Source organism: Taudactylus pleione, unplaced genomic scaffold (assembly GCF_031769625.1).
Source record: "Taudactylus pleione unplaced genomic scaffold, aTauple2 ptg001573l, whole genome shotgun sequence".
In the NCBI taxonomy this organism is placed as follows: Eukaryota; Metazoa; Chordata; class Amphibia; order Anura; family Myobatrachidae; genus Taudactylus; species Taudactylus pleione.
Genome location: NW_028285970.1, coordinates 798,163 through 812,901, shown reverse-complemented (window position 1 = coordinate 812,901; position 14,739 = coordinate 798,163). Strand labels below are relative to the sequence as shown.

Sequence of the window (14,739 nt, the reverse complement as noted above, 5' to 3'; positions counted from 1 at the left end):
TAAGTAAAGGGCCGGCTGGCTTGTCCATTAAAGGGTGGTGTAATCCTCAAAGTGCGCTCCACAAAAAAAAAAATTCTCCTTTTTTTTCTGTCTTTGGGAATTGTGTGGGCTGTAGCTGCACCTGCATCCTCAAAGCATCAGCAACAAGCGTGCGTCTGTCTGTTAAAGGGTGGTGTAACCCCCAAAGTGCACTCCAACAAAAATAAAACATTTTTTTCTGTGTTTGTGAATTGTCTGCACTGTACGTGCATCCTCAAAGCAGCAGCGCCAAGCATGCGTCTGTCTGTTAAAGGGTGGCGTTACCCTCAAAGTGCGCTCCAGAAAGAATAAAAATTCTCCTTTTTTTTCTGTCTTTGTGAATTGTGTAGGCTATAGCCGCAGCTGCATCCTCAAAGCAGCAGCGACAAGCGTGCATCTGTCTGTTAAAGGGTTGTGTAACCCCTAAAGTGCACTCTAACAAAACTAAAATATTTTCTTCTGTTTGTGAATTGTGTGCACTGTACATGCATCCTCAAAGCATCAGCGCCAAGCGTGCATCTGTCTGTTAAAGGGTGGTGTAACCCTCAAAGTGCGCTCCACAAAGAATAAAAAATTCTTCTTTTTTCCTGTCTTTGTGAATTGTGTGGGCTATAGCCGCACCTGCATCCTCAAAGCATCAGCGCCAAGCGTGCATCTGTCTGTTAAAGGGTGGTGTAACCCCCAAAGTGCGCTCCACAAAAAATAATATATATTTTTTTCCTGTCTTTGTGAATTGTGTGCACTGTAGCTGCACGTGCATCAATAAAGGAGCAGCACCAAGCATGCACCTGTGTCCCATAAGTAAAGAACCGGCTGGCTCTTTTCTTAAAGGGTGGTGTAACCCACAAAGTGCACTAGTCTCCAACAAAAATAAAAAAATATTTTCTGTGTTTGTGTGCGCCTTAGCTGCACGTATATATCAATATAACATAAATGGACCATACTTTCTCCGATAAAAATAAAATAGAGAAAGATCAAGAACCACTTCCTCCTAGTGCTGAAGCTGCTGCCACTAGTCATGACATAGACGATAACATGCCATCAACGTCGTCTGCCAAGGCCGATGCCCAATGTCATAGTAGAGGGCACATACAATCCCAAATAACAAAGTTCAGGAAAATGACCTTAAAAAAAACATTTAAATCATCTGAGGAGAAACGTAAACTTGCCAATATGCCATTTGCGACACGGAGTGGCAAGGAACGGCTAAGGTCTTTCCCTATGTTCATGACTAGTGGTTCAGCTTCACATGACGATGGAAGCCCTCCTCCCGCTAAAAAAAATCAAAAGAGTTAAGCTGGCAAAAGCACAGCGAAGAACTGTGCGTTCTAAGAAGATATCACAAATCCCCAAGGAGAGTCCAAGTGTAGTGATGGTTGCGATCCCTGACCTTCCCAGCACTGGACAGGAAGAGGTGGCTCTTTCCACCATTTGCACGCCCCCTGCAAGTGCTGAAAGGAGCACCCACAGTCCACTTGCTGATATGCAAATTGAAGATGTCACTGTTGAAGTACAACAGGATGAGGATACTGGTGTAGCTGACGCTGAGGAGGAAGTTGATGAGGAGGATTCTGATGGTGATGTGGTTTGTTTAAATTAGGCTCCGGGGGAGACAGTTGTTGTCTGTGGGATGAAAAAGCCCATTACGGTTATGCCTGGGCAGAAGACCAAACATTCCACCTCTTTGGTCTGGCTATATTTCTATCCAAATCCGGACAACAACTGTCTTGCCATATGTACCATATGTAAAGGTGAAATAAGTAGGGGTAGGGATGTTAACCACCTAGGAACATCCTCCCTTATACGGCACCTGCAGCGCGTTCATAAAAAGTTACTGTCAAGTTCAGAAACTTTGGCTAAGACCGTAAGCAGTCCAGGGACACTTAAATCCCGTTGTCCTGTTGTATCCAAGCGCCTGCAAACCACACCGTCAATTCCCTCCTCGTCAATTTAATCCTTAGTCAGGATCGGAAGTAGTCCTGCAGGCCATGTCACTGGCATGACTGACTCTCCGATGTGGGATTCCTCCGGAGGATCCTGCATTGCTACACCTACTGCTGCCGCTGCTGCTGTTGCTGCTGGGAATCATTCATCATCCCAGAGAGGAAGTAGGAACACCACTACTTTTACTAAACAATTGACCCTCCAACAGTCCTTAGCGAGGAGGATGAAGTACGACAGCAGTCATCCTGAAGCAAAACGTATAACTGAGGCCTTGACTGCTATGTTGGTGTTAGACTTGCGTCCGGTATCCGCCATTAGTGCAGTGGGATTTAGACAATTGATGGAGGTAGTGTGTCGCCGGTTCCAAATCCTGTCTAGATTCCACTTCACTAGGCAGGCGATACCGAGACTGTACAGAAACGTTAGAAAAAGTGTCCTCAGTGTCCTGAAAAATGCGGTTGTACCCAATGTCCACTTAACCACGGACATGTGGACAAGTGGAGCAGGGCAGACTAAGGACTATATGACTGTGACAGCCCACTGGGTAGATGTATCACCTTACGCAGCAACAACAGCAGCGTCACCAGTAGCAGCATCTCAGAAACGCTAGCTCGTTCCAAGGCAGGCTACGCTGTGTATCACCGGTTTCAGTAAGAGGCACACCACCGACAACCTCTTAGAGAAACTGAGGGAAATCATCGCCCAGTGGCTTACCCCACTTAGACTCTCCTATCTAACAACGCCACCAATATTGTGCAGGCATTACATCTGGGCAAATTCCAGCACGTCCCATGTTTTGCTCACACAATAAACTTGGTGCTGAATTTTCTGAAAAGCGATAGGGGCGTGCAGGAGATGCTTTGGGTGGCCCGAAAAATTTCTGGCCTCTTTCGCCTTTCAGCGACTGCGTGCCGAAGACTGGAGCACCAGCAAACACTCTTGAACCTGCCCCGCCATCACCTGAAGCAAGAGGTTGTGATGCGGTGGAACTCAATCCTCTATATGCTTCAGAGGATGGAGGAACAGCAAAAGGCCATTCAAACCTATACATCCACCTATGACATAGGCAAAGGAGGGGGTAAGCACCTGACTCAAGTGCAGTGGAGAATGATTTCCGTGTTGTGCAAGGTTCTCCAGCCCTTCGAACTTGCTACACGTGAAGTCAGTTCAGACACTGCCAGCTTGAGTCAGGTCATTCCCCTCATCAGGCTTTTGCAGAAGCAGCTGGAGAAAGTGAAGGAGGAGCTAAAACAGAGCAATTCCGCTCAGCATGTGGATGAAGCCCTTCATTCGCTTTGCCAGGATTCCCGGGTGGTCAATCTGTTGAAAACAGACCACTACATTTTGGCCACCGTGCTCAATCCTAGGTTTAAAGCCTATGTGGTGTCTCTCTTTCCGGCCGACACAAGCCTGCAGAGGTGCAAAGACCTGCTAGTGAAAACACTATCAGCTGAAGCGGAACGTGACACATCAACAGCTCCTTCTTCATTTTCTACCGCAACTGGGGCTACCAGGAAAAAACTTAGGTATCCTAAGCAACCCGCTGGCGCTGATGCAGGGCAGGCAGGACCAAGTTTGGACATCTGGTCCGGACTGAAGGACCTGGCAACAATTTCTGACATGTCTACTGTCACTGCATATGATACTGTCACCGTTGACAGAATGGTGGAGGATTACACCGGTGACAGCATCCAAGTAGGCATGTCAGACAGTCCGTACCTGTACTGGCAGGAAAAAGAGGCAATTTGGAGGCCCCTGTACAAACTGGCTCTATTTTACCTGAGTTGCCCCCCTTGCAGTGTGTACTCCGAAAGAGTGTTTAGTGCAGCCGGGAACCTTGTCAGCGAAAGGCGTTGGAGGTTGCTTCCACAAAATGTGGAGAAGATGATGTTCATAAAAATTAATTATCAACTCTTCCAGGGAGACAAGCCTCCAGAATGTACAGAGGGACCTGTGGTGGTGGATTCCAATGGGGAAGAATTAATACTCTGTGAGTACACAACACTGAAGAGGGTGAGGAATCGGTGGATGAGGAGGATGAGGATGACATCTTGCCTCCGTCGAGCCAGTTTGTGCAGGGACAGATTAATTGCCAGATTGTTTTGTGGGGGCCCAAACGAACCAATCATTTCAGCCACAGTCGTGTGGCAGACCCTGGCGCTGAAATGATTGGTTTGTTAAAGTGTGCATGTCCTGTTTATACAACATAAGGGTGGGTGGGAGGGCCCAAGGACAATTCCATCTTGCACCTCTTTTTTTTCTTTGCATTATGTACTGTTTGGGGCCTAGTTTTTCAAACTGCCATCCTGTCTGCCACTGCAGTGTCCCTCCTAGATGGGCCACGTGTTTGTGCCGCCCACTCGTATCTCTTAGCATAGTCATCCAGCTACCTCGGTGTAACCTTTTGGACATAAAAACACTATTGTGAGGTGTTCAGAATAGACTGGAAATGAGTGGAAATTAAGGTTATTGAGGTTAATAATAGCATAGGAGCAGAAAAACCCACAAATTCTGTGATTTTAGCTGTTTTTATGCTTTTTTTTTTAAAAAACTACAGATCCAAAACACAAAACCCAGAACCCAAAACACGGAAGGGTGGTTTTGGCAAAACCAATCCAGATCCAAAACATGAAGAAAGATCCAGATCCAAAACCAAAAAACAAAACATGAAAAGTGGCCGGTGCACACCCCTAATATATTGTAAATGTAGCTTTTGCTTTTTTAATAATTTAAGACAATATTCTCTCTTGTGTATCTGACACTTCATTAAATAATTATCTTGTGCAAATTCTTCTGTTTTTGACATGGATGAATCATTCTGTGTGGCATATCATTTACCATATACACATAAATAAAGATAATTGGGATAATTGGGAATGCCAGGAAACACACTTGACAGAACCAAGTCAAAATTTATCTAAATCCTGACTGTATTTTCTTTGAAAATTATTGTGGGTTTGGGCTCACATATATAAATGAAACATTTAGTTGAGGTACTGATAGCGAAAAATAAATTCTGAATATAATATTTAATTTTGATTATGGTACTTACTCTCAATTTCCTTTATTTTCCTTTCCCATGGTATACATGACGTTTTGAAATTTTCAAAATCTCTTTTAAACTTCATCCATTTCTATAAATGATATTTATGAAATTATATTTTATATTGTATTTTAGGTACAAATGTATTCATAAGATATCCCAAACAAATAAAATAGAAGTCTGATCAAAACTATTATGAATATATATTATATATTAGGAAACATGAAGGCTCTTAAAAAGTGTCAAATGGTTGATTTTTAAATTTTTTTAATGATGGTGGAAAAATTACAGTAAGCACATATTTTTCAGCAAATAAAAGTCTCTGCAGTATGTAGGGCTACATTATATTGTGTTAATGTGATTTTTCACCATTTGTAAAAGCTTGTAAAATGTTGGAAAAAAACATTTTCAGCTCCCATGTACTGTACAAGTTTAAAAACTCTTCTCCCATTAACACAACATCTCACCACACATGCCCCACAACATTTAACCCGTTTTTTAGCTTTTTAGAGAAAATCATTTGAAAAATTACTTATTTATTGGCAAAATTATACTATTTAAACAGGTTGGGTATGGGATACCGGCGCTCGGGATCCCAATAAAATTTAGGTTGCCAACACCTGTCGGTTAGTATCCTAACCCTTCCCCTAAACCTTACCCTCCCCCCGTAGCCTAAACCTGACCCTCCAACCCTAGTGCCTTACCCTAACACTCCCCTCCAGTGTCTGACCATACCCCAAGTGCCTGACCCTAATCCCTAACTATAATCCTCCCTCTAACCCCACTACTTACTATAGGGATGCCCGCGGTCGGGATGCTGGCGCCAGGATTCTGACTGGTGTCGGGATTCCGGCATCTGCATTCTGAGAGCTGGCATCCTCACAGCTGGCATTTAAGCTACATCCCATTTATACAACCCAAGTGCATTATTATTTATTGCAGTTCTGTCCTATCTTTTCAGCTGCTCAGGTGGGTGCGCACATAAAACTGCAAATTTTCTGGGAACATGGATCACGAACTTGGAATTGCAAATTAAATTTGCGGTGAAAATTTACTGTGAAAATGGTTTTTGGGACCCAACTTGCTCCTAATTGAAGCAACGCCACGTGTATGCTGGAAGTACCATAGAAACACAACAATATAGCAAGTAGGAATCATGATAATTATCAGCTCTCACTGTGCAGAGTTGAACATACGCCCAATTGAGTAGTGTATCTTGCTTGAATTTGCACTGCACATGCTCAGAAAATGAGTGAATACAAATGTGGCTATCCTCAAAATAGTGGCATCCTTCGGTCAGCCGAAGATGGACCTGTTTGCGACCCCATCCAAAGTGCAAGTCCCAACTTCTGTTTCCAGGGTCTGGACCCAAGGGTCCACTCACATGGATCTGATGTCCTTCCCATGGACTGATTTTCCCCTCCCTTATACCTTTCCCCCTCCTGAAATACTGCTGAGAGTTCTCCACAAGGTCAAAATGGACAAGGTGGCCCGGCTCATTCGAGTTTACCTGGTTTCGCCCTCCAGAGTTTGATTTCCCATGATCTACCAGCTCCACCAGGTGCCACAAACTTTCCCTAGGCATGTCCAAAGACTGCTTCCAGGAGGCTCCAGACCAACTTCAGGAATTTCCCCATTGTGTGTGGATAGCAAATTACTCAGCTGTTGCCCAACTCTAATCTTTCAGATTCCTCCAGGGCCATGATTAGCACTTTACTCAGACCAAGGACGAGATCCAAATAACAGGCTATCATACAACTACTTAGCTACACAACTTGGCAAAAGATTTTCTCACTGCTAGGTTCGTCATGAGTTTAGCCTCGGCTACAATTCGCTCTTATAGTTCCGCCATTGCTCTCATAATTTCTGGCCTTACAAAGAATAAGCCATACCTATACCAGTTTCTTGTCCAGGCCGTCATACCAATGCTACTCTTCCACATGGAATATTGGCCCGCATTCAGAGCCGTACGCTCTGAGCAGAGCACACGCTCTGAATGAGGGCCGCCCTCCATAATTATGGAGCGTCCTCCTGGACGCTCGTATAGCTGTGGGTCACCACCCACAGCCTATATGAGCGTGCAGTTTGATGGCCGCGATGGTCTTGACCATCGCGACCATTGCGACTGTGAGCCGGAGCATGTGGTTGAGTTTTTCAACCGCAAGGCCCGGAGTGATTTTGGCTCTATCAGAGCCAAAATCACTCCCACTGACATCACTAGTGATGTCAGTGGGCCGGCTTCTGACGGTAGGCGTTCCCTTGGGAACGCCCCCGTCAGGGAGGCACGCCCACCAAAGGGGGCGTGCTGTCAATCAACATCGACAGCACGCCCCCTTTGATCAGACACAACGAGCGAAGGAAAGTCCTTCGCTCGTCGCCTCTGGCGCATGCGCACAACGGAGCTCCCGCCGTCGTGCGCATGCGCAGTGCACAATATCGACCCACTTGCGAGCGGACAGCCGCTTGCGAGTGGGTCTGAATCAGGCCCATTGATCCTTTCCTGAACTTTTTAGCTGCTATACCTTCATCCACTTAAATATTCTGTCTACTGGGGGAACTCGCTTCACTGCTGGATTTGGCCTTTCGCAGCCAGGGGTACCAAGCTTTCACTGATAAACACCTCAGTGCCTTGGATGCCATCACTCCAGCCGGTTTCCACAATATCCTTAGGGGCCAAACTAAAATCAGTTAAATTCGAAATCCACTTGTAGAATTTGACCTGGTTAGAGACCAATCTTTGCCTAGTTCAGTGCCTCTCATCCTACCTGACTTAGACAACCCCATTGAGAGGCAACATTTCCAGTCTTTTGATTACCTGTTATAAGACCTTTCGCTCTGCTATACCTTCCACAATACGCGGTAGGATAGTCTCCACTAGGCAGAGCTCAGAGATAGCCACTTCACACTTTAAAGGTAACATGGCAGCTGTTACTTCTGCAGCCGCAGTCTATAATGCAAGCAGCTCATTGGTCTTCCACACATACTTCTGTGAAGCACTATTGGAGACCTTCTGATGACCAAAGGTGCAAGTTCCTTAAAGCAACCACCAGGTATGTGGTAAACTGCTCTCTAGCTGTTGCTAGTTGGCAAACCTCCCGAAGAGCAAACATTAGTTTTCAGGAATTTATGACCTGCAAACTCACTTTGTTCTATGGAATAGGATTGGCACCTAGCAACAGCACCCACCCGCCCAGCCCTGTACCTTGCTAGGTCTTTTGGTTGTATTCTCCTAACTTCAGTTATTACTAATACTCGAAGAAGAAGAAACAGCAGAGCAGAAGTTACTCCGATCATTTTCTCTGCCACAAGTTTGCCTGAAATTAACTTCTATTTTTCCCATCCTTAGACAACAATATGGTTAAACCTTGGTAAACACTTTATTTTCCTATATTGCTAGTAAAGACTATTTCTCTGCATCCAGTGGTCTCTAGTACTTCCTTGGTGTGTTAGTGGAATTATGGCAATTATTGCTTTTCTCTCTTGTACTACTTAGGATTGCCATCTGTGAGCTTCTGTAAAATCTGATCAAGCTGCTGGCTTAGCGCGCATGTGACCACACGAGCATGTGACCAGCGTGCGTATCCAGGTGCACACCCGTGATGCGCATGCAGACGTGCCACCCACTTCTCAGGCTGAATTAAAGTTTGCACCCTAACCCACCAGCTGTTGCTAGGTGACAATCCTATTCCCTATAACAAAGAGAGTTTGCAGGTCATAGATTCCTGCAAACTAATGTTTTGAGTATCTAACTCCCATTCTATTTTCAACTCTGCATGGGTCCTTGGACCTCATTCAGAGTCGGTCGTTGCGGCCTCACGGTCGTAAGGTAAAAGGGGCCGGATATGCAAATGAAGCGCTCGCAAGTTGCGTCGTTAAGATGGGATCGTTAGCTGGACGAGCGAGGGGAGGATGCAGCCGTAAGACTAAAAATACGCCCCCTTTTCGTTCGCATTACATGTCATCTCCGGGCATATAAGGATTAATCGAGACCATCGGGAACCATCGGAGCTGGTCGTAGAGCTTAAGGTTGACCATACCCTCTCTTAAACACTACGATCAAGTCAGTGTAAAAACCTCCCATGTCACATGTGCCATGACACTACTTAGTTAATTATGCACTCCCATAAAACGCCGCTTGCACAGTCAGGCACGTCTGCGTTCGGATCTCCACTCCCCCATTCACAAGCTCCTTCCTCTGTTACCACCCACAAACACCTCATTCTGTCACTCAAACTAACGACCTGGCCAAGTTGAAGGAGAGAGAAATTTCTGATCGTAATAGCTAGTTTGCGCACGCGCATTGCAAATTTTACGCATGCGCAGTTTAGCGAACATCGGTGGCGTACGACCGTGCGGCCGCAACAACAGACTCTGAATGAGGTCCCTAGTGCATATAATGGATGTGCTCACTAGAACTAAAAATGCTCCTTATTTAAAATTATGGCATGTTGATAAATTTAGCTCTATTTGAAAAGACCACATGGAGGAAGTGGAGACAAATCAGCTATATGCATACATAGATTTGATTATTTATTCTGTGCAAACTTCAAGTTTCAATTAAACAATTTTCTGGTCAAATTGAGAAATGGTTTACAGTTGCTTTGCAGTGCAGTAATACCAAGTTCCTTGTATATCTTTGGATTTTATATTACTGCAATTACACTGTTTATAACTTTGGTGTACACCACCTATAAGTCACAGATAATGCTGTAAATTATGTACACTAATTGCCTGGTACAGTCCTTCCATGTGAATGAATTATACTTGCTATTATTCAAGTAAATACAAGTTATAAGTAGACTAAACTATAATATGTCTTTAAGAATAACAATTATATTCTGCAGGTGAATAAGATTGAATTGCATGTGAATATACCTTAGCCATCATAATTTTATATGCATAGAGTTTTCTCCCTTTTCCCCGTCCTAGTGCACCTTCAAATTCTTCAACAAAATCATGGGCTTCCCTGGTAAAAGAGTGAAGGAAGTGAGTAAAAGTTTTGTTTGCATACATATTTATTTAACTTACTTTTGACAGAAAAGAGACATAGAAACATCTAAATAAATCACATGGAAATCTCTGTCAGTATTTCAATGATAACATTTTAATGTTATTTTAATTCCATAAACTTGTAGCATTTATATGTCTTCATTAAAGCATGCTTTCCCTGAATGATGCACAATCTGACACATGTGTGAGTGTGTTCTTTTTCTGGGACCCAAAATGAGTTCCCAATACTGTACAATGTAATACATAAATAACATTCTGGGAAAACCAACTATGTTATTAACTCAGGGTTACACCCGCCTTCCCCGGAAACAGACCCCCATCCTTTTGGGCATTGTAAACCTCCCCTCCAGCTACTTCTTACTTTAGCAGGCATAAAATCTTACTCACCCTATCCTGTGGAATTTCTGTGAGACTTTAGTGAATCTCTTCCGTATTCTAAGCTTGCCATGGTTGGTTAAAAAAAAATCAACAAATCAAATGGCATACTAGAGAAGTTCTCTTTCTTTCGGAATTCTTTTATACAAAATGTCTTCCTCCTACTATTTGTACTGATTAACCAACAATGAATAAAGTAATTCCTAGGGGTAAATTTACTAAGATTTGAGTTTGGACGAGATTACAATCTCGGGTGAGTTTAGGCATTTTCTTCAACTCGCAAAATATAAAGATAAAGATAAACTCGAGTGAGTTTGGGAGAGATCTCTCTCTTTCCACTGTAAAACTTGTATGAGATTGCAAACTCAAAAAAAACTCACCATCGGCCAAACTCTGAAGTGCTTTACATGAAAAAGATACAACTCAAGATTTTACAAAGAAACGAGATTACAATCTCGGGTGTAATTGTTGCAAACTCACAGCTAATTAGAAGTTAAGTGTGATTTGTGTATGCCTCTGCATTGAATCCGTATTGTAATGGTTAATGTTAAAAAAATAAATGATGTAGGGTCGCCCCTCAAAGCATAGCCAGCCCCAGTCTGCTCAGCCTGGCCTGGTTCCTAAAACTACGGGGAAAAAGATGTGTTATTTAACTATTTATTTTACAGTGGGGGTGCAGGTGCTGTCCGCCTGCTGGCACTTGTAGTTCCACAAGTGCCAAAGGGCAGGCATGCTGGCACCTGTAGTTCCACTGTAAAATACAATAATTTGGAACTATTTTTACAATACTATTACCCCTGTATCCACAGCCCAGGGGTGCGAAGAAGAGCCCCAAGCTTCAGCCTAAGCCTGGGGTGTCGACAGAGGGGGGACCCCTTCTTGGGGGGGTCCCCACCTCCCCTGAGATCCCTGACTTTGGCTAACTGGCTTGGGGTGTGAATGCTTTGGCTGGGGAGACCCGGTGATAGGATCCCCTGGCTATGACATTACACCCCGGTTGGTTTGGGTCTGGTGCTGGTTTTAAATATAGGAGGACCCCTACACAATTTATTCCCCCCTATATTTAAAACCAGGACTGGCCCTGCTGCCAGGTGCTGGTTCCTAAATTATGGGGGAACCCTAAACGTTTTTTCCCCATAATTTGAGGAACCAGGACAGGCTGAGCAGCCCAGGGCTGGTATTGCTTTTGGGGGCGACCCTACATAATTTTTTTTAAACATTTAACCCTTTTTTTACAGGTACAATACAAACAGCCTTCACATATCTCACTGTTATGTGCAGGCTACTTATTCGGGAGAGTTAGACAGAGAGAAGACACTGCAATCTCGGGTGAGTAATCTCCTTCAAAACTTGCTACTATGGAGAAATCTCGATCTGCTTCACCATCGGCCAACTCACTCTCAGCTAAACTCACTTCTTAGTAAATTTGTGACTTTCAGAAGCCTCAAATCACCTGAGTTTCAGCTATGCTAATCGAGTTCAGTAAAAAAAAAAACAGCTTTGATTCTTAGTGAATTTACCCCCTAGAGTTTAGCTAGATTAATAGAATGTTTTTCATAAGAAACAGGCAGGGGTCACCACATGACTATATTGTTGTCATATAGACTTGAGCCTCAATTGCTTTCACATATACTCTCTCTGACCTTGAGCTGGCTGTTCTAAAGTAAGATAAAAATATTGAAGATATTTTGGTTATGGAGTCAACAGACAATCCATATCTCCAGCAGGGCTCCCTTATTCTTTGTTGAAAAGAAGGAATGGGAGGAACATTGTCCTTGTTTGGATTATAAAGCCTTGATTGCTATCACAATAGGCAACACCCTCTATGTCTAATTCTTAAACTCTTTGAAAGATGACGATCAGTCCACATTTTAGACTTTAGGTCTTGTTATGGAGACTACGAATATTGATTTTATTCTGCTTGGCTAACACCACTGCAACCTTCTAGTTCTTGTAAATTATGTTTTTTAGGACATCCTGGATTATATTTGTAATTGTTTACCTGGATGATACTTGAATTTACGCACAGGATCCTTTAGAGTATCAAAGACATGTCAAAATAGTCTTGGAGTGTTAAATAACTCATAATCTATATACAAAAACTGTAAACATATATTTTTTAGAAAGAGATTATTAGGGGTGAGTGGGTTCGGATTTCTGAAATCCGAACCCCCCCGAGCCCCCCCGATCTGAGGCCGATCCGAGTCAGGCTCGACTTTTCCCGCCTGACACGGATCTGAAAATCAAGGCAAAACGTCATCATCCCGCCTTCCGGGTCTCGCGGGTTTTGGACCCTATATAAGGTACCCGCGTCGGCGCCATTTTCTCACTCAGCTGTGGACAGTGAAGAGGGAGGGTGGGAGTTAGGGCTGGCTGGGCTCTGTAGTATAGTGTAGTGTAGTGTAGTGTAGTGCAGTGTAGTGTTGTGCTGTGCTGTGCTGCGCTGTGCTGCTGTTGTCCATAGGGGCTGTTCTCACTACTTCAAAGTCCATAGGGGCTGGCTGGACTGTGTTGTGCAGTTAGTTGTCCATAGGGGCTGTGTCCACTCCAAAGTCCTGTGAAGTGTCCCAGTCCTAAAGGGGTGCTGTAGTGTTGTCCAGGGGGTGCTCTGTCCATCAGGGGTGCTCCCCCCAAGTGCTAAAAAAAAAAATATTTTTTCTGTGTTTGTGAATTGTGTGCACTGTGGCTGCATGTGCATCAACAAAGGAGCAGCGCCAAGTGTGCGCCTGTGTCCCATAAGTAAAAGGCCGGCTGGCTTGTCCATTAAAGGGTGCTGTAACCCCCAAAGGGCACTCCAAACAAAATAAAAAAAAATATTTTTTTGTGTTTGTGAATTGTGTGCGCAGTAGCCGCACGTGGATCAACAAAGTAGTGCCAAGCGTGCGCCTGTGTCCCATAAATAAAGGGCTGGCTGGATTGACCACTAAAGGGTGCTGTAACCCCCAAAGGGCACTCCAAACAAAAAAAAAAATATTTCTGTGTTTGTGAATTGTGTGCACTGTGGCTGCACATGAATCAACGAAGGAGCAGCGCCAAGCGTGCGCCTGTGTCTCATAAGTAAAAGGCCGGCTGGCTTGTCCATTAAAGGGTGCTGTAACCCCCAAAGGGCACTCCAAACAAAATAAAAAAAATTTTTTTTTTGTGTTTGTGAATTGTGTGCGCAGTAGCCGCACGTGCATCAACAAAGCAGTGCCAAGCGTGCGCCTGTGTCATAAGTAAAGGGCCGGCTGGCTTGACCATTAAAGGGTGCTGTAACCCCCAAAGTACACTCCAAACAAAATAAAAAAATATTATCTGTGTTTGTGAATTGTGGCGCTCTGAATGAGGGCCGCCCTCCATAAAAATGGAGCGTCCTCCTGGACGCTCGTATAGCTGTGGGTCACCACCCACAGCCTATACGAGCATGCATTTTGATGGCCGCGATGGTCGTGACCATCGCGACCATCGAAACTGCGAGCCGGAGCCTGCGGTTGAGGTTTTCAACCGCAAGCTCCGGAGTGATTTTGGCTCTATCAGAGCCAAAATCACTCCCACTGACATCACAAGTGATGTCAGTGGGCCGGCTTCTGACGGGAGGCGTTCCCGTGGGAACGCCCCCGTCAGGGAGGCACGCCCCCGGCACGCCCACCAAAGGGGGCGTGCTGTCAATCAACGGAGCTCCCTCCGTCGTGCACATGCTCAGTGCAGAACATCGACCCACTTGCGAGTGGACAGCCACTCGCGAGTGGGTCTGAATCAGGCCCTGTGTGCGCAGTAGCCGCACGTGCATCAACAAAGTAGTGCCAAGCGTGCGCCTGTGTCATAAGTAAAGGGCCGGCTGGCTTGTCCGTTAAAGGGTGCTGTAACCCCCAAAGGGCACTCCAAACAAAATAAAAAAATATATTTTTTTGTGTTTGTGAATTGTGTGCGCAGTAGCCTCACGTGCATCAACAAAGTAGTGCCAAGCGTGCGCCTGTGTCCCATAAATAAAGGGCCGGCTTGATTGACCACTAAAGGGTGCTGTAACCCCCAAAGGGCACTCGAAACAAAATTTTAAAAAAAATTCTGTGTTTGTGAATTGTGTGCACTGTGGCTGCACGTGCATCAACAAAGGAGCAGCGCCAAGCGTGCGCCTGTGTCCCATAAGTAAAGGGCCGGCTGGCTCATTTCTTAAAGGGTGGTGTAACCCACAAAGTGCACTAGTCTCCAACAAAAATAAAAAATTATTTTCTGTGTTTGTGTGCGCCTTAGCCGCACGTATATATCAATATAACATAAATGGAGGACCAAACTGTTTCCGATAAAAATAAAATAGGGAAAGATCAAGAACCACTTCCTCCTAATGCTGAAGCTGCTGCCACTAGTCATGA

General features: G+C 44.6%; 1 protein-coding gene across 1 annotated transcript in view; it reads right to left on the bottom strand.

Moving 5' to 3' along the window:
- LOC148442289 (transmembrane channel-like protein 2-A) overlaps nt 1–14,739 on the bottom strand; it is a 95,905-nt gene that overhangs the window by 61,188 nt on the left and 19,978 nt on the right. Inside the window, exons 3-4 of the mRNA XM_088464079.1 lie at nt 9,881–9,971; nt 5,015–5,096 (exon numbers count right to left, since the gene is read on the bottom strand). Of these exons, the coding sequence (XP_088320205.1) occupies nt 5,015–5,096; nt 9,881–9,971 (173 nt within the window). The remainder of the gene's footprint in view (nt 1–5,014; nt 5,097–9,880; nt 9,972–14,739) is intronic.